The sequence below is a fragment of the Rhinolophus ferrumequinum genome, chromosome 21 (genome assembly GCF_004115265.2).
Source record: "Rhinolophus ferrumequinum isolate MPI-CBG mRhiFer1 chromosome 21, mRhiFer1_v1.p, whole genome shotgun sequence".
Taxonomy (NCBI): Eukaryota; Metazoa; Chordata; class Mammalia; order Chiroptera; family Rhinolophidae; genus Rhinolophus; species Rhinolophus ferrumequinum.
Genome location: NC_046304.1, coordinates 13,467,845 through 13,492,989, shown reverse-complemented (window position 1 = coordinate 13,492,989; position 25,145 = coordinate 13,467,845). Strand labels below are relative to the sequence as shown.

The 25,145-nt window shown below is 53.5% G+C and overlaps 1 protein-coding gene across 3 annotated transcripts in view; it reads right to left on the bottom strand.

Annotated features, from left to right (window-relative positions):
* WSCD1 (WSC domain containing 1) overlaps positions 1–23,684 on the bottom strand; it is a 50,594-nt gene extending 26,910 nt beyond the window's left edge. The window contains exons 1-4 of one of the 3 annotated variants that reach the window (XM_033089673.1): positions 23,551–23,684; positions 12,412–13,114; positions 5,953–6,067; positions 4,113–4,297 (exon numbers count right to left, since the gene is read on the bottom strand). In XM_033089673.1, the coding sequence (XP_032945564.1) occupies positions 4,113–4,297; positions 5,953–6,067; positions 12,412–12,838 (727 nt within the window). In that variant the 5' untranslated portion in view covers positions 12,839–13,114; positions 23,551–23,684. Of the gene's footprint in view, positions 1–4,112; positions 4,298–5,952; positions 6,068–12,411; positions 13,115–21,867; positions 21,982–22,198; positions 22,308–23,550 lie in introns of those variants that run through there. The other 2 variants (XM_033089672.1, XM_033089674.1) reach the window with 2 other exon arrangements.
* Positions 23,685–25,145: the final 1,461 nt, after the last annotated feature.

The following is a 25,145-nucleotide window of genomic DNA, read 5'->3' as shown; positions in this document are numbered from 1 at the left end:
ACAGAGGTTGGGGCCTGTCACAAGGGAAAATGGTGGCTTTAGATCCTGAAACAGGTGTCACTATTCTCAGGTAGGGCACATTTCAAATCAGAGAGAGAAACCACCCTCGACAGGGTGTAGTCAAGCCAAGATCCTGAGAGAAACCAGGCACAGAACCCTGGTCACGTGGGGTCACTGACAAGGGGCCACTTGGCTGAAACTGCTGAATTCAGGTCTCACTTCTCCCACCAGCTCTTGGGAGAGGGGTCCACTCACCTATCCAACCTACCTTCCCTCTTTCAACAAATCTGGATTGTGCATCCGTTATGTGCCAGATTCTGCACTAGGTGACCGGAAGAGGATGATATTCTGGAAAGCTCTATGTCCTCCCGCCCAGGTGCGGAAAGATTTGGAAATCTGAAATTCTGCCACATTCTCTCTCACTATGCAGTCAAGTGACACCACTGTTCTGCTTTCTGTCTGATTTTGAACTCCCACCAAATCCCAGGAATACTCCTCAAGCCCATGTTACAAAGGAAGCCACTTGCCACATTGTTCTCCAGACCATCTGGTGGAGAAGTCCAGCTCCCTAGATGGCTTCCTTCGTGCTTCCTTCAAACAAACCTTCTGGAATCTTGCAGTACCAACTGCTCATACTTCTTCCACACTCATCAGAGTTTCTCTAAATGGCATTCTGATTCTCAGCCCATGCTCCTTTGGACACCAGATCTCCTGGGGCTCAGCATCTCTCCCTGCTCTCTGCCTGCCACAGCTCTTGGCCAGCAGCAGAAACCCTCTCACCAGCTAGCACCATGGCGGGAGGGCTCTCTCCATGCAAAACTGCACAGCAGGACCAAACCCTGAGTCTGGAAGCCCATCCGACTGACCACAGCACCAGTGGTCTGGACATTAGGGCACAAATCTATTAGGACACAGATGAAGGAAAGCAGCTGGGTGCCAGGTAAATAGTCCAGGCAGTGTCGTGACGGCCTAGGGTTAAGTCCTGGACTGCTGGTGACTTCTTGTGAAACTTGGGTGTGCCACAGACTCAGAGACTTTCTGTTTCCGCACCTATGTAATGCCCGGCAGCTAGTTGTTTTGAGGAACAACCCATGTGCCAGCCCCTAATGGTGCTGCGTCTCCCACAACCACCTTCCTGCCCTGGCTTTTGGTGCAAGGGCCTGGGTGATGGATTGTTGGTGCTGGGCTCACAGAACTCGTTCCTATCCTGTGGCATGATTGGGCCCCAAAAGAACAAAACAGCTAAATGACCTGGGCTGTGGGCCTCAGACAGCTGCACTGGGGTGGGACAGACACTGGAGCCACTGGCTCTGGGGCACGTGACAGGGAGGGTGAGTGGCACAGGCAGGGTACCAGGTGAGCCAGATGACCAGTGTCTCAGCAAGTCCCATGCCGCAGGGAGGTACAAAACAGATCTCCTGGAGGAGGCTGCACCTGCTTCACCCCTGTGCTCCCCACACCCAACCCTGACCCTGACTTATGGTAGGTACCCAACAAGTGCTGAGTGGATGAATGAAATGAATATGACAGGGCACGTGAGGGCACAGCACACACCGCCAATAGGTCAGCGATGCAAGAGCTGCTGGAGATGGCAGCATCAGCTGCCTCTAGATGTCCCTGAGCGACTTTCGGGGAAGAGGCTACCATCTAGGACAGTCTGTCCATACCCTTCTCCATTGCTTCCCAGGTGACAGCCCAAGGGCCACTTAGTGCAGAAGGACACCTCCAAGATGAAGCCATGGACACACTGCTCTGTTCCTGCCTCTGATCCCAACCCAGGGAGCGCGTGCACGGCTCTCATTCCTTGTAAGTGTTCTTAATTAGTGAGAAGCTGAAATTTAAGATGAGTGGTCACTTGGTCACCTCTTGACAGAGATCCCGTCGGCTCACCCACTTGAGAAGGGAGCAGGCAGGCAAAGGTCAACAGCACGGGCTCCACAGCCTGCCCGATGGGGCAGCTATTACAGTTTTCAACAGTAACCATGACATCAGGTCTAGCCGACTCAAGATCTGAGGCTGGCCGGAATGACTGGGCCACCTCCCCCTTAGCCAATGGCAACCTGGAGCCAAACAACCATCTCTAGGAGTCCACGGCTGAGCAGGCAGGCGGGGCTGGCAGGGCAGCCCAGAGCCCACACAGTATAGACCTGGTCCTGCTGGGGGCCGGGTAAGAGGGCAGGGGGGCTAAGGTTGTTTGAACCCAGGGAAATCAAGATCCAAGAAGCCAGCGTAGAGCCGTGTGGTCCTCAGGAAGCCCGTCTGGATGCCCAGGTGACAGTGCAGGACTCAGGTCCAGGACAGGGCCTGGCACACAAGTGTCAATGCCTGCCTGTTGAGTTATTGGTCTCATTAGGGAATCCATAGAGTATGTTATCAGGGTCACTACCTCTGTCCCCGTGCCCGTCGTAGCCCTTGTTCCCAAGTACATCCTATCTGAATACAAGCAGCACCTAAGTAGCCTGTTGGCCGGGTTTGAACACTGCACCACTCTCCCCATCATGCTGACCCCACAGACAGTGGCCAGGGTTGTCTTTTAAGCTCACCATAGTTCTCACAGCTGGCCTTCTGTACTGCTTGGGAAACTCATTCCTTGCTAGGAGAGCTAACCCAGACACAGCCTCTGCAGTCTCAGCTTCTGACCTGACATGTTTTTCCCTGAGCTCTGCCCTGTTCTTGAACTAATCCATCAGCTCTCCTGGAGCCCTGCTTCTAGGAGGTCCACAGCCAGAGGCGGTCGTGTCCATGGACGCTGGGCTGTGCCTCCATCATCCACTGCCCCACCCTTGCCAGTGGTGGGGGGCGGTCTTCCGTGCTCTGACTTCCTCCCCACTCAGACCCTCCCAGACATGGAAAGGACGGCCTAGCCATCCATACGGCCGTGCAAATCTGCAAAACCGTATTTATTTTATAAAGGAGCCTTTATAATTAGATTAAGTGGATCTGGGCTTATCTTCCAATGAGGACAAATCTGAGTTTCGGGCGGCATTTAACTGGGCCCCCTCAGTTGTTAACTCTGTTTGACAGCACTTTCTGTTGAAATTCTTCGGGGTTCAATTTTGCTGTCTGAAGCTTCAGATGATACTCCCTTATGGTTGATTACTTCCTCCTGAGTTGTGTATTTGAATTGTAAGCTCATCCTCAGTGAGAATTTATCTATGGGAACTCTTTACAATTGAGTGGGTGGCATAGCTCTCAAGAGGTTTTGTATTTGCTTCTGCCAGCACCTCCAGATGGCCCAGAGCCAGTTTTTATGTTTTCAGGACCACGCAGAGTGTTGTATAAATTTGAACCTCAAAACTCACGTAAATGCAGGCCTGCAATTGCAAATTCTTAGGAAGATTTTTTTTTTTACCCGAAGTTCAGGTCAAAACACCTAAAATAAAACACTATCTCCCTGAACTGCTAGGTAGTATTTTTCTAATTTAAATTTTATTGATTTATACTTGGGTGAAATTGACTCTCACTTTATGCAGAGGTTTCAATCTAATTCCCTTCCTGACTGGCTCTAAGCCTCCTTCTCTGTCCTATGTGGACACTAAACCCTCAGCCTGTGGCCACCTAGACCCAGAGCTGCATAGCCTCTTTTCCAACTTTTATTTCACCACTGTGATGTTTAGTTCCCTCTGCATTTCTGGAGCCCGGGATTTCCTTACTTTCTTGCTAGTTTAGCTATGCATTTAAAACAATGTTTGTTCCATTTCATCCTGCATTTGTAGGTGTTTTACAGCTAGGAAACTTTCAAGCTTTCTGGTACACCACATTGCTAGACATCTATGTCTACCTCTGCACTTTACCAAATAGACTGGAACCCAGGGAGGGAAAGTGAGCTGCCTGAGGCCACACAGCATGTTAGAGACATACCTAGGCCTAGGCCCCAGGCTTCCTCATCAGTTTCTCTCCTGTAGGGGACAAGGAAAGATGTGCCTCAGTTATGAACTCAAGCAGCCTTTGGCAGACCCTAACCCCACTCCCCACGGCAACGAGCCTGTCATGAAAGGTAGTAAGGAAGGGAGGGCATAGGTTCTGTCCCAACTAGTTTGGACCAGGAGCTGCAGGCGGGGGGCAATTGGAGAGCAGGGGACAAACAGCTTAGGAGAGGCTGGTACACTCACGCTTCCTGGAGCCTGGCTGCAGCTCCTCCACCCGGTACACAGACAGCCGGCCAACACCCCCGCACACGGAGCCCTTCTCGCCCTTGCACTCATGGTTACACTCCTCCAGCCCGACGCTCACCGCTGGGAGCCGGTTCCCACAGTAGCACTCTGCCCCGGCCTCCAAGCCGGCGTAGACGTAGGACCTGCAGGGAGAGTGGGGCCTGGGGTAAGTCCCGCCCTTGGCCCAGAGCTAAGGCTGGGGTCCTAACAGCACTGAGGTCTGGATCAAAGAATGACAGCTGCGTGTGGGGCCAGCATGAGGGCTGGGTTTGAAGCTGAGCTTAGGTCTGAGTGGAGAGGCAGGGCCACAGCCATCAGCATGCAGCTGGCCTTAGGGGTCAGTCTCAGCCAGACTTAAGGGTCAGCTGCCTAGGTTTAGGGAGGAGTCACTCCTTTGTGATATATTAATTGAATCAGCCCGATTGGTCCCTCTGAGTTTTGTCCCCTTAGGTGCCATCCATGGTAACAGGTCACAACGGGTCTCAGGCAGTGGGTGCTGGTAATTGGTTCTCAGTAAGGGAGGGAAGGAGCCCTAATTGGTGGCATTTGCCAATTTTTGTGGTGTAAATACTCCCACCTTAGACAGTTTCAAGCTATGAATGGTTAGTAATGAAATGACAACTTTTCTAAAAATGTAACTGTTTCCCCATGTGAGCCAGCACACCACTGGTGCAGACTGCCCTCCACGTGTTACAAACAGGCCCTGCTGCATGCCCCTCTCCCTCAAAGACTGTTCTTTACCCACCTTTACCCAGCTGTAATGCTGCAGGTCAAGATTACAAATGGAACCCACATCGTATCACACAGGATTTGAACTATGGAAAGAGGCCAACATTTTCAAACTCCCTCAGTGGACCTGGGTATAAAAACCCAGATGGAAACCCCACACACAAGCTTCTAACCCTTGTCTGACCCCTTGCTAGCTGTACGACCCTGAACACCACTTACCAGCTCTGAGTCTCAGGTTCCTTAACTGTTAGGAGAATAAAGTGAGATGGTGTCAGTCTCGGTTTTAGCTTTATCTAGACTGTAAAGCGCACCTGAGCAGGGACCCTGTCCTTTCCTTCTCTGGCCTCAGTTCCTCTGTCTATAAAATGGGCACAATTCGTTGTTACCTAGCAGAATGTGACGATTTATATGACACAAAAAATGTGAAAGAATGTAATATGGTAGAAATAAATCAGGGTACCATCTACTGATTCTGTTTTACCCATCTGCTGTGTGTGAGGACATGTGTGCACGTGAGCACACACACACACACACACACACACACACACACACACACACAGTGAGTTGTGAGTGTCTTGATGGTAGAGACCATTCCCTGGCATTTGACTAGTGTCTGCTAACTACTGGGTGAGCTGGTAGTATCAGAAAAAGCAAATCTTATTTTAAACACAAGATAGAAATAAACTTTTCCTACAGAGCCGGAAAGGTCCTCAGAGAAATTTGGGTTAAAGCCCTTTATTCTATTTTAAACATAGACTATACGTAAGCCTAGAATATATGTAAACTGAGGCCCAGGGAAGGAAAAGGACTCAGAGCTACGTCACAGAGTAAGTTCCTGGCACGGCTGGATTAGAACCCTGGTCTCCTGACACAGGGCCCAGGGCTCTTTCCACACCCCGCTGCCATCTCATCAATAAACTTTCCTTCTTCTGGACATCTGGGACCTGACCACTCGAGCCCTAATTAATTTTCCTCTGACAGCCAACTGGCAGCCAAAGTATCCCCTCCTTCTGGGGACTGTCTCTTGACCTTATTGCCAGTGGAGTGGATGGTCCAGGGCCCCACTTACCGCTCAGCACACGCATCCTGACAGTGGGAGATGGTCATCTTTCTCAAGTCAAAAAACACAGCCCCCTTCAGAGTTCTCTCCTGGCCATCGTCACTGAAGCATCCAACATACGTGCCTAGAGGCAGGGAGCACAGCAGAGACTCAGAGGTCCCGGAGAGAGGAACGGGTCCCAATCGGGGGCCCAGCCCTTGGCAACTCCAAGGCAATCCCCAGCCCTTCCTGGCCAAGGGTACCTCTCAGAGAAGCCCAGAGGACGAGGCTGCAGGCCAACCTTCCCAGTCCTTTCCCAGACACTTGCATCTGGTTCTCTCCCTGTCCCTTCTCTTAGTAAAGGCCCACTGTACCCCCAGACAAGCTGCCAGGAGTCTGGTGTTAGTCTGGATACCACGTTCTTCCACCAACCCCAACTCAGCAAGTCTGGCTGGTTTAATTACCTCCCCTGGACCCCCCTCCTCCCCATCTTCCTAGGCTCGGAGAGGCAAGTTCTGTCATCTCCTTGTGACCCAGAGGGAAGAAATTAATTGTGGAAACGCTGATCTTAGCTAATACAAAGATCTTGCAAACAGAAAGGGGTATTAAAAAAAAAACAACCTGCCATTCCAGGAGAGAGCAAGCCCCCATCACTGGAGGGGTGCAAGCAGCGTCCGTTAGCGTGTAAAAGAGCTATCCCCTGTGGGACTCAGTAGGACCACGGGACTGCTGAGCCCTCACAAGTACAGGCGTCTCTGGCACATGCCTGCAAGTGGGCACTGGAGGACGTGACTCCACGAAGCAGTGGTGGTGCTGATCCAACCATGCACGTGTCAGTAGGAGGCAGTAACAGCCCTGCTGTCACCCGGAGAGAGGGCGGTGTCTCCCAAAGATGCACAGACAGCACAAGCACAAAGCGCGCGCACTAGGCATGTAAATGTCCTGGGCGTCACCGCGTTTTGAAGGAACGGCACATTGGGAGTTTGCTAACACACCATCACTCGGTCCTTAGCTGCGATGCACACCTGCCATAGCTGTGCCGAGATCTGGATCGGGGACCCGTGAGAAAGACGTTGCATAGCTCCCCTAGCAGTCTGCACTTGGCTCCTGGATGTCTGAAATGGCACCTGTGCAGCACACTGAAGCCTTCGGAAATTAGATGGTCTCTGGGAAGTAAAACACCCAAGGCTTCCCAAAAGCATGCCAGCTCCCCAATGGCTTTGTGGTAAAGAGTGACCGCACTTCCTGGTCCACCAGTCTGGGAGCTCCCTGCGGGGGGGGGGGGTGTGGGGGGAGTGAAAGTCGTTTCTATTCCTGACAAGGACTTGGCCAAGGCAGGAGCTCAGGTTGGGAGAAGCGGGTCTGCCAGCCTTCATTCCTGGGGCCCAAATTGGGGCGGGAGTCTGTCTGCGGATGCCACACTTAATTCCACCTCTGACCTTGGCTAAATCACTTCAACATCATGTGCTCGGTTTCAAGTGCCAAACAGATACATGCCCACCGCCCCTGCCTCACCCAGCCCCATCGCGTTTCTCCTGTCCTATGTTTGGACGTGTCCCCACTCCCTTCCTCATGTCCACTCCTTGCTTCCTACCTGTCCTTGATGACTTATAATCCTGACCATCCAGCAGCCCATTATAGCCTCTTTTCTCTGGATTCTTATATTTTGTGTCGGAGAAACTTGTCACCCGCATCCTATCATTAACTGTTCCTGTAAGAAATGTTTTATACCTGTGAGTCCTGGCTCTGCAACATGACTTACGGCTTGTTACGGGCAGTGGCCACACCTTCACCTTAGCCGGTCAGGTGCAATGGCGACATCTACACCTACTGGTCAACAGACTCTAAAAACCATACTGATATCCTCTGAGGGTGCAAGAGTAGGATCAGAGAGCCCAGAGGCAAGATGGGGAAGGTCCTCCCGACAACACTGATGTGTGACTGATTGCCATGGCCCAGGTTTAAGAACCGCAACACACAGGAAGGTGACCCAGATGGCAGATGACTGGACTCTCTGTCATGCCAGGAATGGCTGAAGGATCTGGAGACCTCAGACTAGAGAGCACTGGGGCTCCAGAGGAAGCAACGGTCACCTTCTTTAGTGTCTAACAAAGAGTCTTGCCCCCTTCCAGGCAATGAACCACTTGTGATTCCATCAGGCAGGACACAGTGTCTGTCCACAGGCACACACTACACCCCTCCATTCGCGACCCCCAGGCCCCCCCAGCCCTGCAAGCTTCTCTCTCTCTTTATGTAAAGTCTCAGGACTACCAAGACCAGAATGGGCCACTGCAGCAAGCTTTCAGCCAGGTCAGCGAGGATAAATTGCTCTCCTTAGCCTACCTACTTAGTAAAAGTCACATTTCAGAAATTTCTCATGCGTTGCTCAGCGAAGAAGAAATTCTATTACAGCTTTCAATTAAACATCCAAAACACAAGCCCAGGGGTTGTTAAACATTTGTCACTGTTGGTGGGAAATTAACATAAAGGTTATAAAGGTGCCTGGGCTCAAGACCCCTGAAAACTGAGACTGGCATGTGCACGTACGTATCTGGAGGACGTGGGGGTGACCAGCCTTTGGGAATGGGCTTCCTTAGATTCAAATCCAGGCTCCACCACTATCTGGCTGTGTGACTTGGCACATGCAGCTTTCTCCCAACCCCCGAGCCTCAGCTTTTCCGTCTGTAAAATGGGGCTATGCTCCCACAGAATTCATGAGGTGGTGGCGAGAATTCCATGAGATAACACACAGAAAGTGTCTCATGTAAGGCATGGCATATAGTACATGCTCAGTCATGATTGTTTTTATTGTTAATATATCCTTATTAATAATAAACATTTTAAAATTACTTTACTTCTCTGGAACTCAAATTCTTCATCATTAAAATGGTGATAGCACCACGTACATAAAAGGCTGTTTGAAATTAAATGAGATAGCAAGTGTACATTTACACAGAACAATGCTTGGCACGTAACAGAATGTTCAAACGAGTAACAGCTATTGTTATTCTGACCTCACACTCTACTAACCTGGGGCCTGGTGTGAGGATGGATCAGTAAATATTAGCTGAATAATTAACCATTAATAAAAGAGAGGAAGAAATGGTTTTAAGCTGTCAGGCTTGGGTTCTTCAGAAAACGATGAGTGGCTAACCAGTTAGCAGCTGGCCATTTGTTGGAACTGACCAGCCTGGAGGGGAAGCTCACGCCTGGCTGGCCCCATCTCAGTTTGCAGCAAGGCCCAGAGACACAGATGGCCCACCTCTCTGTTTGTGAGGAGGAGGTGAGCCCTTTCTTCTCGAAAAATTAACGAATGGCTTTTCTAACTCCCTGAGAGGCGAGAATGTACAGAAAGAAAAGGACTTCCGAGGGATACGCTGGGACACATTCAGAGGCGGATTTATTACTTTCGGCTGAAATGGAGGCAATGCATTATTGTCTGTGACTCCACATCTGTTCATTTGCACATCAAAATGGACATGCTGCGAGGCTATTAATGATGGCTTTGGAGATATTGGAATGCCTTTGGAAATTACTATCAATAAAAAACAAACTGGCGATGGAGAAGTTACTATTTTTCCCCTAGTAAACTTACTGACATTTTATTCCATTATGGATGTTGTCCAAGGTATAATGAAATGCTCAGTGATTGATGGAGACTCCTGCAGCTTCCGCGGCTTGCAGGATCCCCTTTCAGGAGGATGGCGGGCTGCCCACGCCGCAAAGAGACGCCCTCTTTGTCTGCAGCCCCAGCAGCTGTCCCGAGGGCTGGATTGTAGGTTACTCTCCACTAGTGAGGCCCGCCGGGCTGTGCAGGGCCCCAGGAGGGAAACGGGGCTCCCAGAGGATTTTCAGGCCAGTGCCCCACCTCTCTTCTCTTTCTCTGAAGATCTCCAGCCATGTGACACCATAGCCTCTCCCAGAGTGCAAATTCTTCCTGAAATCTTGGGTGATATTTAAAATATTGAATAGCCTATGGCGGGGGGGGGGAGTGGGACTGACCAGTCAGAATTGCCACCATTCGTCACTAGACCTGGATTCTGATGCTCCTGCTGTACCAGGCATTAACCATTCACTTGCTGGGTCATGGAGAGGTTTGGGGGTCAGAGTGGCTCAGAGTGGAGGGCCGCCAGAGTGCAGAGGGCAGCCCAAAGTCTCAGGACAGTAACTATTCCAGTATTTTAACAACTGAGAAGACCATACTGGTATGTAACAGTTGGCCATCAGTCCGGTTTGTCTAACCACCGTCCTTCACCTTCGCTGAAGCCCCTTCCATCACTTTCTTAAGTCACCGGAGATGAGTTCAAGTAAAAAGGTACCGACTGGTTCTCCTGGACGTACATACTCTACACCCTAGGGCTATCATTATGTCACCCTGAGCCCAGTCACCCTGAAGTCAGGTTACAAAGAGCGAGTCACTTCTGTCTAACGAGCCCAAAGTCCTTTGCACCATGCCTCAGTGGTGCTGTGCGGTAATCACTTGGGTGCACCTCTGATTCTGCCACCAGACTGAGATCCTCAAGTGTACAGTGAATAGCACTCGTGGCGACTCAGATTTGGATCCTCAGTAAGTCTGGATCGAGAGAAATAAAGCATTGAGGCTCATGTGCTCGAGGTCACAGAGCCAATAATTGGCAACACCAAGAGAAGAACGCAGGTCCTGTTTTCAAAACTTGTTCTCTTTCGATGGCTTCTTCTTAAGAAATCCATGTTGACCATATCAGTCATTTACACTTTAGTCTAAATGAGTTGCACAGAGGTCCAGGTTCTGGGCGTGTGGAGGAGCGTTTACAGAAATCATACCTGTATAAAAAGAGCTGCAGAATCAGTTCCTCCTGTCTCCCTCATTTCTTCCAAGAAAGCCTTGCTGTGGAATCCCATAGTGAGGGCTCTGACCTAGATGATTTCAGAAGAAACTTCCTTCCATGCAGACAAGAATGCATAGTCCTCTGGTTTACATTTTACTTGGCTACTAGGGTCATCAGCCCAGAGGGAGAGAGAAGCTTGGGCTCCTTTCTCCAGAACCTTCTCATTATCCTCAGAATACAGACAAATTCCTAGGCCTGGCCCTCGTTTCCTTCCCTGACCGAGGCCCGAGACAAGACTTAAGCCAGGATCTGTCTGAACCCAAAGCCCAAGCTCTAAGATGAGCTTCTTGCCACATCTCTTTCAGTATCCTGCTACTGAGTGCTCTCTCTGGGCTCCAACCACACGTTTTACAGTTAAGAGAGCAACTCGCCCTGTGATTTAGGCCACAGGATCAAAAGGGTGGTGACAGGCATGCTGAGATGCTTACTGGTTCAGGCACTACCCAACAACTTCCTGGGTGCCCATCTCACGCAGGCTCTGTTACTGGGCCCTGCATGGAGTCTGTATAACTCAATGCAAGGAGCCCCAACCGGGGAGCCAGGCTGTCCGCATGTTGGAATCTCAGCAGAGTGACTACGGTGGGCCTGGTTGGTGGCCCACCCGTGTCCCCCAGGCTTCCCTGCTGCCAGGCTGCACCCTGAGAGGCATGCTCCACCCTCGCTCTGAGTTCCCACCTGCTCCGTAACACACCTTTCATTGGCTGTCTTCTCTTCCCTGTCTCACTTCCTATTCCCTGCCAGTGTTCCTGGGATCGCATCCCCAATATACCACGTGTACAGGAATCCCGGTTTCAGGATTTGCTTCTAGGAACCCAAACCAAGAGAATAACTTTGGGAATTTACTTAACTTCTCTGTGCCTTAGTTTCTTCATCTATAAAATTGGAATATAATAATAGTGCCTGTAAATAGCACATTTATAGCTACATGGTAAATGCCATGTGAGTTAGCTATTTTTATCAAATAATAATAGCTGCCAGTTACTGAATGCCAAATAATATACTCCGGGGGTCCTCATCTTAGGTGTGCATCAGAATCACCTGGAGAGTGTGGCTGCACAGACTGCAGCTTTTTCCCCAGAGTTCAGGACTCAGTCGACTAGTCTGGGAGAACCTGGAAATCTGCACTTGTAACAAGCTCCCCAGTAACGCAAGGCTGCTGGTCTAGGATCCTGCTTTGCGAGCCACTGCTCCAGGTCATCCCATTTAATCCTCACAATAACCCTTGGGTAGGTATCCCTATTTCCATTTCAGAGGGACCCGGAGAAATTTAACGACACGTCCAAGGTCACCCAACAAGTTTGTGGCTCAGCCAAGGTTCAAGCCCAGGACTGGCTGAACCCGAACCCTAAGATCTAGGTGACCTGCTCACGCATTTTGGCTTTGAGCCATGTGGACGTCCAGCTGGTGAGTGAGCAGAACTCCAAAGGGCTTCACATCGTAGGCCCTTGCTTTGTCCTGCAGAGCAGGAGGGAAGGAACCACCTGAAGGCCATGGGCCTGCAATGCCTACTTCTCAGGCTGCAGCAAGGGCCAGAGAAAGGGGCCACCTACCCTGTGACCCCAGCAGGGCTCCTGGGAGCAGCTCCCAAATACGCCAGGAGGAACCAGGGCTGAGTACCTACCTCGGCTGCTGGCAGCTGGCCGGGGAGCCTCGGGGCCCAGGGCGGGTGGCCCCTGGGGGTCACCCATGAAGTGGTGGAACCAGCGGCGCCGCAGCTGGCGCAGCTCCGAGTTGCGGCTCCGGAGCCAGCGGGGTCCTGGCCGGGGCCGGGCCAGGGGGCTCCGCAGCACGTCCACATCAAGCAGCAGCTCCGGGCTGACACGGGGGTCCTGCAGGTCTCTGCTATCCAGCAGACCCACGCCCAGTGCCATGGCGGCCACGGGTAAGGCCTGCAGGGTGCCAGCTGCCCGGGGACCCTGCGGCAGGGCCACTCGGGCCCGCTGCAGCAGCAGCAGGCTGCCGGTCATCAAGTAGGCGGCCGTGAGGAAGAACAGCAGGAACTGCGTTCGGCGGAGAAACTTCTGGAGTCGGAAGAAAGGTTTGGCCATGCCCCTGGGCGGCAGGGCTCCTAGCTGGAGCCTGGCGACGGCTCCTAGCACCCGGGCAGGAAGGAGGCCGGGGCCTCCGGAGGCGTCATCTCCACATGCTGGCACCAGCCTGTACTCCCTGGGGTTACTGTTCCTCCTGCCCTGCTTCCAGCAAGTGCTCAAATGGCACCATCACTTATTTCCAGCCACCGAGCTCTGCAGCTGTAGCTTCTGCCCAAGTGTCACGACCTTTGCCATCCCTGAGCTCTACTGACCCTCATCTCCAGGCTCAGAAATCTGGAAAAGCAGAGAAAGAACACTTAGATGCAATAGGAGGGTCCACCATTCCCACTGCTCCAGGGTCAGGAGCCCCACACTGCTGAGCTCTATTTACCAAAGGGGCCGGCCGTGTTACAAGAACACTGGACACAGCTGGGTTCAAATCTCAGCTCTGCCACCGGCCAGCAGTGTGACATCAGGCAAGTTATTTAACTTCACTGGGCCTCAGCTTCCTCACCTATACAATGGGAATAACACTGTCCGCTGAGCAGTAGTAAAGATCCAGTAACAATAGCAACATGGAAGAGGAAGAGTAGCAGCAGCTGTGTACTGAATCCTACCATGCGGCAGGCACTCAGCTAAATGCTTTATGTATTATCTCATTTAATCTTCACACCAATCTAGTGAGGCAGATGCTGTAATATCCCATTTGACAGATGGAGAAAGTGTGGTAAAAGGAGGCAAAGAAACTTTCCCAAAGTCACACAATTGGTAAACAGAGGAGCTAAGGTTTGAATCAGTCTGTATTCAGAGGCTACACTCTGAACTACTACATAGCCCAGCCTGCAATGAAAGACTACCACGTACAAGTGCACTCAGCCCAAGGCAGGTGCACACAGTAGGTGCTCAATACATGCGTGCAATCTGCTGACTCCCAGGGGTGCATTGGGACGGCAAGCTGTGTTTTGGAAATTGCTTCTGCAGAGGCGGGTGGGCTTTAACACAGAAGGTTTGGGGGAGGGGAAGGGCTTGCAAGGTCTCCCTAGGCTCCCTGAAGGCTACCGGTCAAAGGAACAGCACAGCGCTGGGCCTTACACCTGCAGCCCCTGCAGGTGGAGGCTGTGGCCTCTTGTGTAGAGGACAGCCCTCCATGCTGCAGGGCTCAGCTTTCATGCTGAGCTTTGGTTTCCATCGGCGGTGCCTCTGAAGTGTGCGGTTAGGGGTTGGCAGAGGGTTCTGCAGCTGCCTCGAGCTGGGCTGCTGCATGAGGAAGGCTCTCAGCACAAAGACAGGCTTGTCCCAAGAAGAAAGGCTGCGAGGAGCGTGACTAAGCCGCTGCCCGTAACTAACATGGCCCGGGACCCCCGCCAGGCCTGCGCAGCCCCTCAATGGCTGCTCTGTGCGCTGGGGACAGCCGGCTGGGCGTGAGAGGAAAGACAATGTTTGGGCTCTTGTGCCCTGGCATTCCGGAGGTGAAGATCCAGAGGGGCTCAGACCAGCACGACCCTTTCTGATTAAATGCTGAGAGCGGCCAGGTTCTGAGGCCTCTGGGGAGCGCAGGGATCTGGGAACATGGGGCGACTGGTCCTTTAGGCCAGAGCGGAGGGGGGTGTGGCAGGCTGAGTAACTAGCAAACCAAGGTGGAATTAGACTCTGAGTCGGGAAGCCATTTCAGACAGGCCTCCGGAGCTTTTATTTCCTCTCTGAGCTGGTGGGTGCCAGGCCCTCCCCAGCCAGCCTTGTCAGATGTGTAAAGCCACAGAGACAATCCCCAGAAATCCTGACTGATCTCCCCGACTCCAGCTTTGGCCCGTCTGCACCATCCTCCACGGGGCTATCAGGGTGATCCTCCTAACACGCAAATCTGATCACAGCACTCCCCTGCTTGAAACCCCTTTCAATAGGTCCAGGTGGCTTTGGGGATAAACCCCAAGCTCCTTAGCATGACACACAGGCCCCTCCATGAACCAGCCCATCCAGCTCCTCTCTTGCCAGGCCCTTTCCTTTGGCTTTTCCAGGATGTGTGTGTGTGTGTGTGCGTGCACGTGTACACACACACACACACACACACACATACACAAGCACCACAGCACATCGGCCTTGGTGCCTTCACACACACTGCCTTTTATGTCTTTTCCTCCCTCCTTGCCTGGTGAATCCCTGTGCTTCCTCCCAGGCTCAGCCCAGGTGTCACTTCCTCTTAGTAGCTTTCCCGGACCAGCACCCACGCAGGGGTATAGATTCCTGTCTTCCCACAGCCCTCAGCCCGTGCTGCGGGACCCCGATCCCAGCACGCACATCCTGGGACGATTTTCATTGTCCCTCTATTTGTCGATCGTCATCGCAGGGCTATGACCCACTCAAGGCTACAGGCCAGACCCCACTCATTTTGGTAACTCCGACCCCAGCATGAGGCAGGGCAGGGCAGGTGCTCAGCGGTCTTTGCTTTTGAATACCCTTTTTTAAACGGAGGAGGAGATAAATTGATAGGCGTATCCTTAAAACCTGTTCCTGTGGGGCCTTAGGGTAATGAAATCTCAAGTCCCACTTACGCAGAGCGGTGGGAGCTTAGTCGGAAACGAGGAAGACATGGAGCAATGCAGGAGCACACAGCCTCACACCAGGTCTTTCAGACACAGGGAAGTTAGCAAGGTGCCTGAGCTTTCTGTGTTATCCTTTCTCTGTTGTAATTCCACAAAGAGGGGTTTCTAGATCTGCTCACAAAGGGCTTCTAGTTATCAGACTAGAAGGGATTCTATCAGAGAAAAGTCCTATCAATTAGAATTTAAGGGGAGAAGGAAGGACTCCTGCCATGGGAAAAAAAAAAAGGTTCTGATGAGATAGAGCAGAAATGTGGGCAATGGATTAATAGTTCAGAATTTTGAAGGCAAGACGCGGTGTGGATCCCATACACGTTTTATATACAGGATTGGGACATGGGCTACAAATAAGGGTGGGGTACAGTAGGTGGGGCCTTGTCAGGGCTATAATCAGGATTCTACTGATCACACCCAGGTTCCCGAGGCCTTCCCAAGTCCTCTGTGGAGCTCCTCCTTCTCAGAGGGACCGCCCCTGGTCTGGGGCGGTGGGCCCTGGGCTTGGAGGCAGGCGACAGCCACTTTCAGGCCAGAGCTCAATGACGCAGGCCTCCTATAAAGCCGGCTGCCACCCCAAACTTTTACAATCACAAAGCTGATTCCCAGCCCCAAACACTTGCCGTGAGCTGTGTGCGGGGAAATGGGGGGGGGGACTGCATGGCCAAAGCATTAGGAACTTGTCCCCCTGCCCTGGACTTCCCCACTTCCCCACTGATACTGTATTTGCCAATCATCCCCCCGCCTCTGCCTTGCCCACCTCTCCTCACAGCTGGTAGCCCCTCTGGGGCACAGATCACATACGATGTATTGCCGTGTCCCCAGATCCAAGCACACAGCCAGTGAGGCAGTAACAGTAATTGTTTGTTGAGTGACAGAAACTGAAAGAGGCCTGGGGGTGGGCTGGGTGAGGGGAAGCATCTGCACAAGGGCTGACAGCCAAGTCATGAGGTCAGTCACACAGGGGAACTCGCCAACACCTGGGGGGATATCTAGCCACTGTCTGTCTGCACTGGGCCTGGGAGCCAATCAGCTGTGCCCCCTGTAACCCTCCATTAAACCAAATCCACCTCGGGCACATGGTTGCACAGGGTACAGCCTCAGGCTCCTCATCTGTTAAATGGGGGTAAATCGACATTGTTGTAGGGTCGAATCAGGGAATAAAACTCCTGTTACGTACAGACTGGCAAATACTGGTTACAAACACAAAGAGGCAAACAAGGAAACGGTGGAGGAGAAGCCTGCAGTGGCTGTGCCATGGGTGAAACCCGTTACCCTCACCTCCTGAGCCCCCCACTCCCCCGGGGGCGGGCCTAGTGTCCCATTCTTACTTGATGCTGGTCCCATGCTAAGATGCTGATAGCAATTGCCTTATCTTCTCATGCCCCCATTTCTTAAGCACTTACAGTGTTAATAAATAGGCTAGACTGGGTGGGGTACTTTACCTGCACCATCTCATTCACTCCACACATCCCACCAAGGCGGATGCCCTGATGACCCTGACTTGAGAGTCGAGGTCTCTGAAGCTCTGCATTGCTCAAGGTCACAGACACCAGGGCCAGCACTCAGACCCACGCCACCTGCTCCAGAGTCCACCCGTGGCCACTAGCCTTCCTGCTCTCTCCCCACACCGGCTCAGGCTTCGCACAAGGCAAGATTTATTCTTGAAAGGAGTTTCGTGTGCCTCTGTCAGCATCTTTTTGAAAACATGCCAGGCCAAAGCTCCCGGAGATGGTGCTATATAGGGTGCCCCTGAGCCAAACCTCCCAGACACTGCCACGCGTGTGGGAAGTGTTCTGGCCTCCTGGGGCCCTCTCCTTCCGGAAATCTGGATCGTTTTTACCTAAGCCGTGCCTCCCACGTGGCACCTCGCTTCTGGAAACCATGCAAAGTGCTTCAGGGGAACAATGGGGGGGTTCCACCCCGCCTGAGGTTCAGGCCTTGTTGAGAGGGGGTGGCCAGGGCTGAGTAGGGAATCTCAGGCTGGGCAATGCTGGACACACTCTGCAGCCCTCTAGAGGCCCAAATGTAACCCCAGAGAAGGGCGGGGCCTGAGGGAGGGAGACCCCCTGACGTCCCTCTTAGGAATCAGACGAGAATAACAGGACAAAGGGGCTTCTGGGGTCTCCGGGAGGGGGCTGGGAGGGGTCTAGCCCAAGGGGAGGCTCAGACAACCTGAGCCCTCTTCTGCCACTTTGTTGTCATATGGGCCCCAGGGAGCAGCAGATGCTGAGCAAGAAGAGGCGGGGAGCTGGGCAGAGGCACCTGCCTCTCAGCTCCGCTGGGGGATGCTGGGGACTGGGCAGGTGAGGGGTGGCGGCAGCAGGGGCAGGAGAGGAGAAAAGGCAGTCCCGGGGAGGCTGGGGGCTGCAAAAGGAGCTCAGAGCCTGCAGAGGCCTGACCAGTGGCCACTGGTGTGCAGTCACATGACCTGCCTCGCCACACGCCCCTGGCCAGAGAGGATCAACAGTGGCAGGTGAGAGGAGATGACTCCAGACACCCCCAGAAGCATCGGAGCCACTGTGGCCATGGCAGTGAGGTCTGCGGCCCTCTGGGGATTCAGAGCCATGGGCTCTTAATGGGGTGGGAGCCGTAAAGACAGAGGAACAGGCCCAGCATGTTGCTCTCTAAAACAGGCAGATGGGCACTCAGAGCCCCCGCCTCCAGGACTAGCAGCCAGTGGCGTCTCAGTCTAGGGACCTCGGCAAAGCCACACCAGAGAGACTCCAGGCGGGCTCAGCACTCTGAATCACCCCTCCCTGCCTTTTCCCACCCACCAATGCCTGCCTCTGCCCCGCTGAGGCTCAGCGCCCGTCATCTGGGCCCTACCGGCCTCCAATAAATAGGCTGGCCCCTCCCAGCAGCCTAAGAAACTGATTTTTCTAATACAAAGAACGAATGCTACAGGCTGCCATGGCTCCCCAGGACTCAGTCAGCCAAGTTCAAGCTCCTCAGCCTGGCGTTCAGTGACCCTTCTTGGATCAGTCTCCCAGCCCTTCCTTCTATTACTCCTTCCAGAAGGCAACCTCCTAACCACAGTAACCCCTGCCCACCATGAGGTGCTTTGCGCTCCCTCACACATGCTCTTTCATGCCTGTGCCCCATCTCATGGCTCAGACATGCTTTGTGGCCATCACCAGTGTGACATCAGCTAGCTCTAATGCCACTTCCTCCACGATGCCTTCCTGATCCCTGGATCATAGCCGCTTCCCCAGCAGGAGGAATGTTCTATGAACGAAGGTTGGATGCTCTACGAACTGCACCTGGGTGATGAACTGTGTCCTGGTCCTGCCGTGAGTCAGAACTCCCCGCGGCTCTGCCTATTTCTCCTCCTCGCCTGCGAGCCCCTTGCAGACACAGTCAGCGCCTCTGCCCACCTCTGGGTGGAGCACAGGACAGGCACCCAGAAAATCTGTGCCTGCGGGCCACCCTCCAACGCTCAGGGCCATGCCGCCCTCCCTCATCCTGGCGTCCCACGCCTCCGGGTCTTCGGGGCACAGAAAGAGAACAAGGGACCCACTAAATATAAATCTGCTGAGCCCTTGGGTGGGACAAGATCTGGGAAATGGGAATAGGGTGGGGGGGTCCCTGATTTTGAAGAGGCAGGGACTTCAGAACTTTTAAGTGAATTTAAGTGAAAAGGTCCAAAGTAAGAAAGGTTGCTAAAAGTATAAAACCTAATAGTAAGGTCAAAAGTCCATTACGTGCAAGAGAAGGGGGGAATTCCTCCACCAAACCCACTGCTGAAGTTGAGATAAATAAGAATACATTTTTCTGCGCCACATTAGAGATTGCAAGGTTCTTTCACACACTATCAAGTAATTTGAATGAATGAACAGATCAAGAAACGAATACGTGATCTTCCCATAAACTTGTGAAGTCAAAATCATTACTATCCGCATTTTATAGATGCAGAATTTGAGACAGAAAAGAGGGCCAATTAACTTGACCAATGAAAAAAGCTATTGCTAGACTTAAGTCAAGTTTTCTGATTCCGAGTTTGTAGTGTCATCTACCATATCACACGGCCTTCACCTGTGCAACACCAGTGCTGTAGGTTCTTCCAGGTACCATGCCAGGGGCGGGGCCTGCAAAGAAAGACAGGATACCACCGCGGGGGCTGGTGTTTTCCCTTTTAAGTCTGTTGATGTGGAGCCCAACCCACCTTTCAAACAGCAGATCACAGCCACCTCTGGGCAATCTCTGGGCCACCTCTTCTATAGAACCCTGTTATATTCATTTGTTCCTGTTTCTCCCAGCCAGTGACGCATTCTTGAGGGTTGCCTAGATCCCACTGAGCGATTTGGATAAATCCGGGCAAGAGAGTGGACGACCCTGCGGAAGTCAGCCTGGCCCTCCTCTGACTCTCTGCCTGCTGTCCTGCCGTCACTGGGACGAGGGACTCATGCTACGGGAGGGGACCCAAGGCACCTTTGGCATTCCTGTCATCAGAACCCTTTTGGCCCCCTAATACCAAGATAGCCACTCTCTGGGAGGGGGCTCACATCCCCAAACAGTTTCCAGCAGCAAGAGAAGAGACGCAAAGAGGAGGGGAGAGACCTTAACAGCCTCCAACAGACGCACTGCATCTTACGGCTCACAAAACGAATCGAGCCCATTCTGCCCTCCACTTCTCACAGCCACACTGGGAGGCCGAGGTCCTCCCTCCCCACGTTCTCCAAAAGCGGCACACTTCAGATAATTTTGCAGACACTGTGTCAACACGAATTAGTAAAGCCACAACGAGGAGGGATTAGAAGACACAGTGTGAAAACGACATTGAGACCCAAGGAGAAGGTAGTGGAAGGCCGCACGCAGGCACTCACTCCCCAGATGAGCAGGGCCTGCCTCCGGCCCAGCTCTGCCCCTGCTGGTGGGTTTGATTATCTTATACGGAAAGACTCTGGAGGCCTAAACCCTGAGTGGCCCCAAAGTCTTTGGCCTGGATCTCAGTACAGCTCCAGAGAGGCAGGGGAGCTGGTCTCACCAAGGCTGACCGGATCGGACCCAGGTGGGAGCAGAAGCCGGGAGCGTCTACAGAGAGAAGCACCCCTTCCCTAAATGCCCTGCTCGGACATGATTCAATCTGGCCTGGAGGCTCTGTGTTGCCTCTTCTGGTGACTCTACAGGGAACCAGCTCTGCAACTCACTCTCCAGTGCTAGGCCTTAGCTCACCCAGCTGGAGGCTCAGGGGTTCAGCCAACCAACTGGTGGCCCAAAATACCCACTTCTGCCTAGTTAGGCAGACAGGAGGAAAGGGATGGTGGTCTGGCCTGCCTACTCCAGACAAGCTGTAGGTCACAGGACAGCACCCCACAGGGCTCCAACGCCCACTGAAACCCCCAATAAGTCATTCTTCCTTCCAGAGAAGCTGCGGAAATGGCCCTGCTAAGGACAGGAGAATGCAGCGGGTTCCTCTGGAGAAGATGAAGCTGCCAGGCGCAGCCCACCAGCCCAGCTACCCTGCTCACTAAGCTTCTTTTAGCAAGTGTGCTTGAGAGACAAACACCCTCCCGCATATCAACGAAGCTGCTCCCCCTCCTCATAGAACCCTTGGGCTCTGGTGACCCATGGATGCACATTCTCCCCAGGACCTCTGAGGGCCAAGCTGAATGTCTGAGATGCATACTTGAGAGAACCTCCCCATTGTCCTCTCTCCAGCACCTGCAAGCCTCAGGTAGGGGCTGCCACAGACAGGGCAGGGTCTGCCAGCTTTCCACCTCTTCTGTGCCACTCCCCAACAGCCCTTATTTCCTGTGCCCGATAACCTAGGCAATTCGGAGAAGAAAAGAAAAAGCCCCCATCCACTGATCCCAACCATGGCATGGCGTCCCAACCTGGGACAACCCAAGTGCTTCCATAAACTGAAGCATGCTCCTTCCAGTGACAAGACGGACCGCATGCTATCCACTGTTAGAAAAGTACAGTGGAGTTCCCAGTCTGTCCATCTTGGGAGCAGCTGGGGACCAGGTTGAGTGTGGGCAGCAGCTGGATCCCAGGGCAGGGCTGTTGGGGCCGGACCCTTTACATCCAGCCTTCCCATGGCTCAGCGAGGGGACAGAGGTCCCCTCTCTGGCCCCACCTCCCCAGGAGCGAGCCAGAACCCAGCAGGCATCATCCGAGGACACAGATGCTCAGGAAAAGCCAACTGCGAGGTTACCCAGAGGCAGGGGACTCCCGGAGGCGGCTCGCTATAACAGAAAAACGCAATTAGCAGCCTCCAGTCCTGAGCTCCCGTCCACACCTGGGAAGATGCAAAGCTCTACTTGCGGTCGATTTCCAGACAAAATACATAACGTTTCTCTTTTGCCTCTGCTTCTGTTCAAGTTCACCAAGAGCCGGAGAAAACCCTCCGCTGACCGGAAGCCTGGCTTGATAGCGGAACGAGAGGGAGCTGCCGCTGGGTAAACGTCTCCTGGTAGGAGAGGCAGTGCGCACCCCAAATCATATTCTCACCCCTCATCTCCAGGACTCGATCCGGGGCTCCCTCCGGGGAAACGGACGGTTTCTCAGGATTCCTGGCGGGGGATGCCGCTTTGGCAACTGCCGCGCGTACCCCGCCCCAGCCCCATCATTCCAGAGCGCTCCCCGCCACGCGCACAGACTCACACTCCTTGCCCCGCAAAAGGCGCCCCCCGCCAGCGCGCCCGGAAGCCCGGGCAGGTGCAGCCCCGCTGCGCTCCCGGCCGCGTCTACACAAACTTGTTTGCCTGCGGCCCGCCGGGGAAAACCCTGCCCGCAGCCCACGCGGAGGTCCCGGCTGAGGCACCTGGGAGGCAGGACTCACCTGCGATCACGGCCGGCCGGGGCGCCCGCCTCCCCCGGGCGCCGAGCCCGCAGCCCCGCAGTGCCCGGAGCCGAGCGCCCCTGGCGCCTTCACGCCCCCGGGCGGCCCGCGGCAAGCGGTCCGACGCGGCCCGGGCGCAGGACGCCGCCGCAGGGCTCCCCGGGGCTGCGGGCGTCCGGGCTGAGCCGCGGCGGCGGAGCGAGCGGGCGCGGAGCGGTGCGGAGCGGGCGGCCGGCAGCGGGCGGGCGGGCGGGCGAGCGGGCGCCGGGCTCTGCACATGCTCACTCGCGCGGCCCGAGGACAGCGGCCGGCCGCCGCCGGGTCCTAGAGGCGCCCGCGCCGCCGCCCGAGGGAGGGGTCGCGGCTTGCGGAGCGGGGACCCACACCCTGCCCTGGCCCTCCAGCCAAGCCCACTGCGTGCAGTCACACGCCGCCGAGCAAGGACGCTGCCACCCACTCTCTCTCTCACACACACACACGCACACGTACAGCCTCACTAGCTGTAACACACACCAGGAGAATGCACTGGTGCTCACACCCAGACACACATAGACACAAACACTGGGCATTGACACACAGGGGAGCACGCCACCACACTCACTCTAACACAAACATACAGGGACAGACTCACACTGTCTGATAACAAACACCCTGAATCACTGCATCACAGACACACCGACAGCCACACTCTTGCACACACTGGGCTCTGTCCCAATCACTCAGAAACAACCGGACACTGTGACAGGCACACATACACACACTGCCACACACAGTTCGCCACAGTTTGTAGCCCTCTGATACCAACACACAAAGTCAAACACACTTGGATTACTGTCCCATGCAGAGCTAGCCACTGACACCCCCGTATCCTTATACACACACACTGTCTGAGATGGTCACACCTGGTACCACTATGCCACAGACGAAGATGCCGACACTGTCTCCCATGCCTACACCCTCAGGGCTCTGCCACCAGCTTCTACACTCCCCCGCATCAACACACAGTGACAGACTCATGCCGTGATATAGTCGCCCACAGAAGCAGTGTCACCCACCAGAGTCCACTAACAGACAGACTCAGAGAGAGTCATCCTGGGCATGGTGCACGGGCATGCCTGCGTGTGCACTTGCACACACACACACACGCACACACACACACTGAGACAGACAAGTGCTGATAAAAGACACACAGGTATACAACCACACTGCTATACACCATCCCTTTCTTTAAATTAAAGCTGGATCCAACCCTAAGGATTTCCCCTCCACACCCCTTGCCTACTCCTCAGAAATCCCCAAGCCACAGTGCCACCCCTGCCCAGCCAGGGGCTTCAGTGGGCCCCCGTCCTCACCCCAGGCTGGCTGTGAAGATGCTCCTGGAGGCTGAGGACCAGCAGAGAGGCTGCAGGAACAGGTGGTGGTGGCGTGGCTCTAACACCGTCTTCCTGAAAGGGAGTCTCATGCCTCTGACTCCCACTAGGGGCAGAGCTGCTTGGCAAGGCTCACATGAGCCTTTCAACAGGTGCAGGGTGGCAAGGAGAGGATTAGCCTGGGGACCATTTAGTGTCCAGCTTTACGTAGGTCAGTCAAATGGCACCCAGAGAGGAAAGGGACTTGCTTAAGTTCACACAACGAGTCAGACTAAGCACCAAAATTAGATCAGCCGACTCCCTCAGGATGAAGGTTGGGAGCCTCTGGAGTAAGACACAATCTGTTCTGTCCCCGTATTCCTGGCTTGCAGAAAATCCCCCGTTACTCATCCTTTACAGAACATGAATGTGTGTATTCCCTTATATCAACGACAATAATCTACTGCACATTTTTACAGCCCATTTGGATTTTTAAAGCCCTCAGGACCAGCTGCATGATTTGCAGAGCCCAGTGCAAAATGAAAATGTGGACCCCCTTCTTCAAGAATTATTAAGAATTTCAAGAGACAAGAGCAGAACATTAAACCAAGTGTAGAGCCCTTCTGAGCACAGGGCCCTGTGATGCCAGTGAAGCTGGTCCTGACTCTCATGCCCACTGCCTCACTTCAAATTCACAATTGGTGGTGGGTGCCTTCCCACGGGCCCATTTTACAGATGAAGCTCTTGAGGCCCAAAGGTGGATGAATGCCTCAGGTTCACAGCAAGTAGAGCCCAGGGGGCTCAAGACCAGCTCCTTGGGAGGCCTGGCACTGCCCTGCAGCTGCCACTTGGTACAGAGGACTCAAGCTGAGGAGTCGTAGTGGCTGTCAGCAGGGAGGAGAGTTGTCTCAAGGAAAGAGAAGAAAAGGCTGCAGGACATCTGTGCCATTTCTGTGCCTGATGCCATACTGCACCTGCTTTGCAAAGCCTTTCAGGGGTACAGCACATGGTTTCTGAGTGGAGACAGGTAGGAGCATGTGCTGACTCTGGGGAGAGATGTTGAGAAAGAAGGCATATAAAAGAATCCAGGAAGTAGTTGAGGAGGACTTGGGACAGGAGTATTTCAGTTGGGATGAGGCCCTGCTCTGTAGCAATGGTGACAGATAAGAGGGTATGAGGAGGCCACCTGAACTAGGCCTGTAACAGAGTCACTCCCAATCCTACTCCAACTCTGCCTCATAGCTCTTCTCTCTACACAGCTGAGACTATTTGATAGGCATTTGCATATTGTCTCTGTCTATATCCCTGAAGAAATTGGGAGAAGATATCCTAATATGACAGTGTCTTCCATGGTGGTTCCACAGTGGTGCTGACACATGCCCAGTTACTGCTGAGTTGTGTACTCCCTCCTACCTACCTCCCTGCAAGTCTGCAACTAGGGATCAGAATAGCCTGACCCCACTTCAATTCCATTTCTCTGTGTTTGGCTTTTGACTCCACTGCTCCTCTCTTTGTGGCTATCAATGACCGGATCCCAATTATTTACATTGCCTCCTAACTTCATGTCATATACTGGCTTATCCATCCATCCATCCATC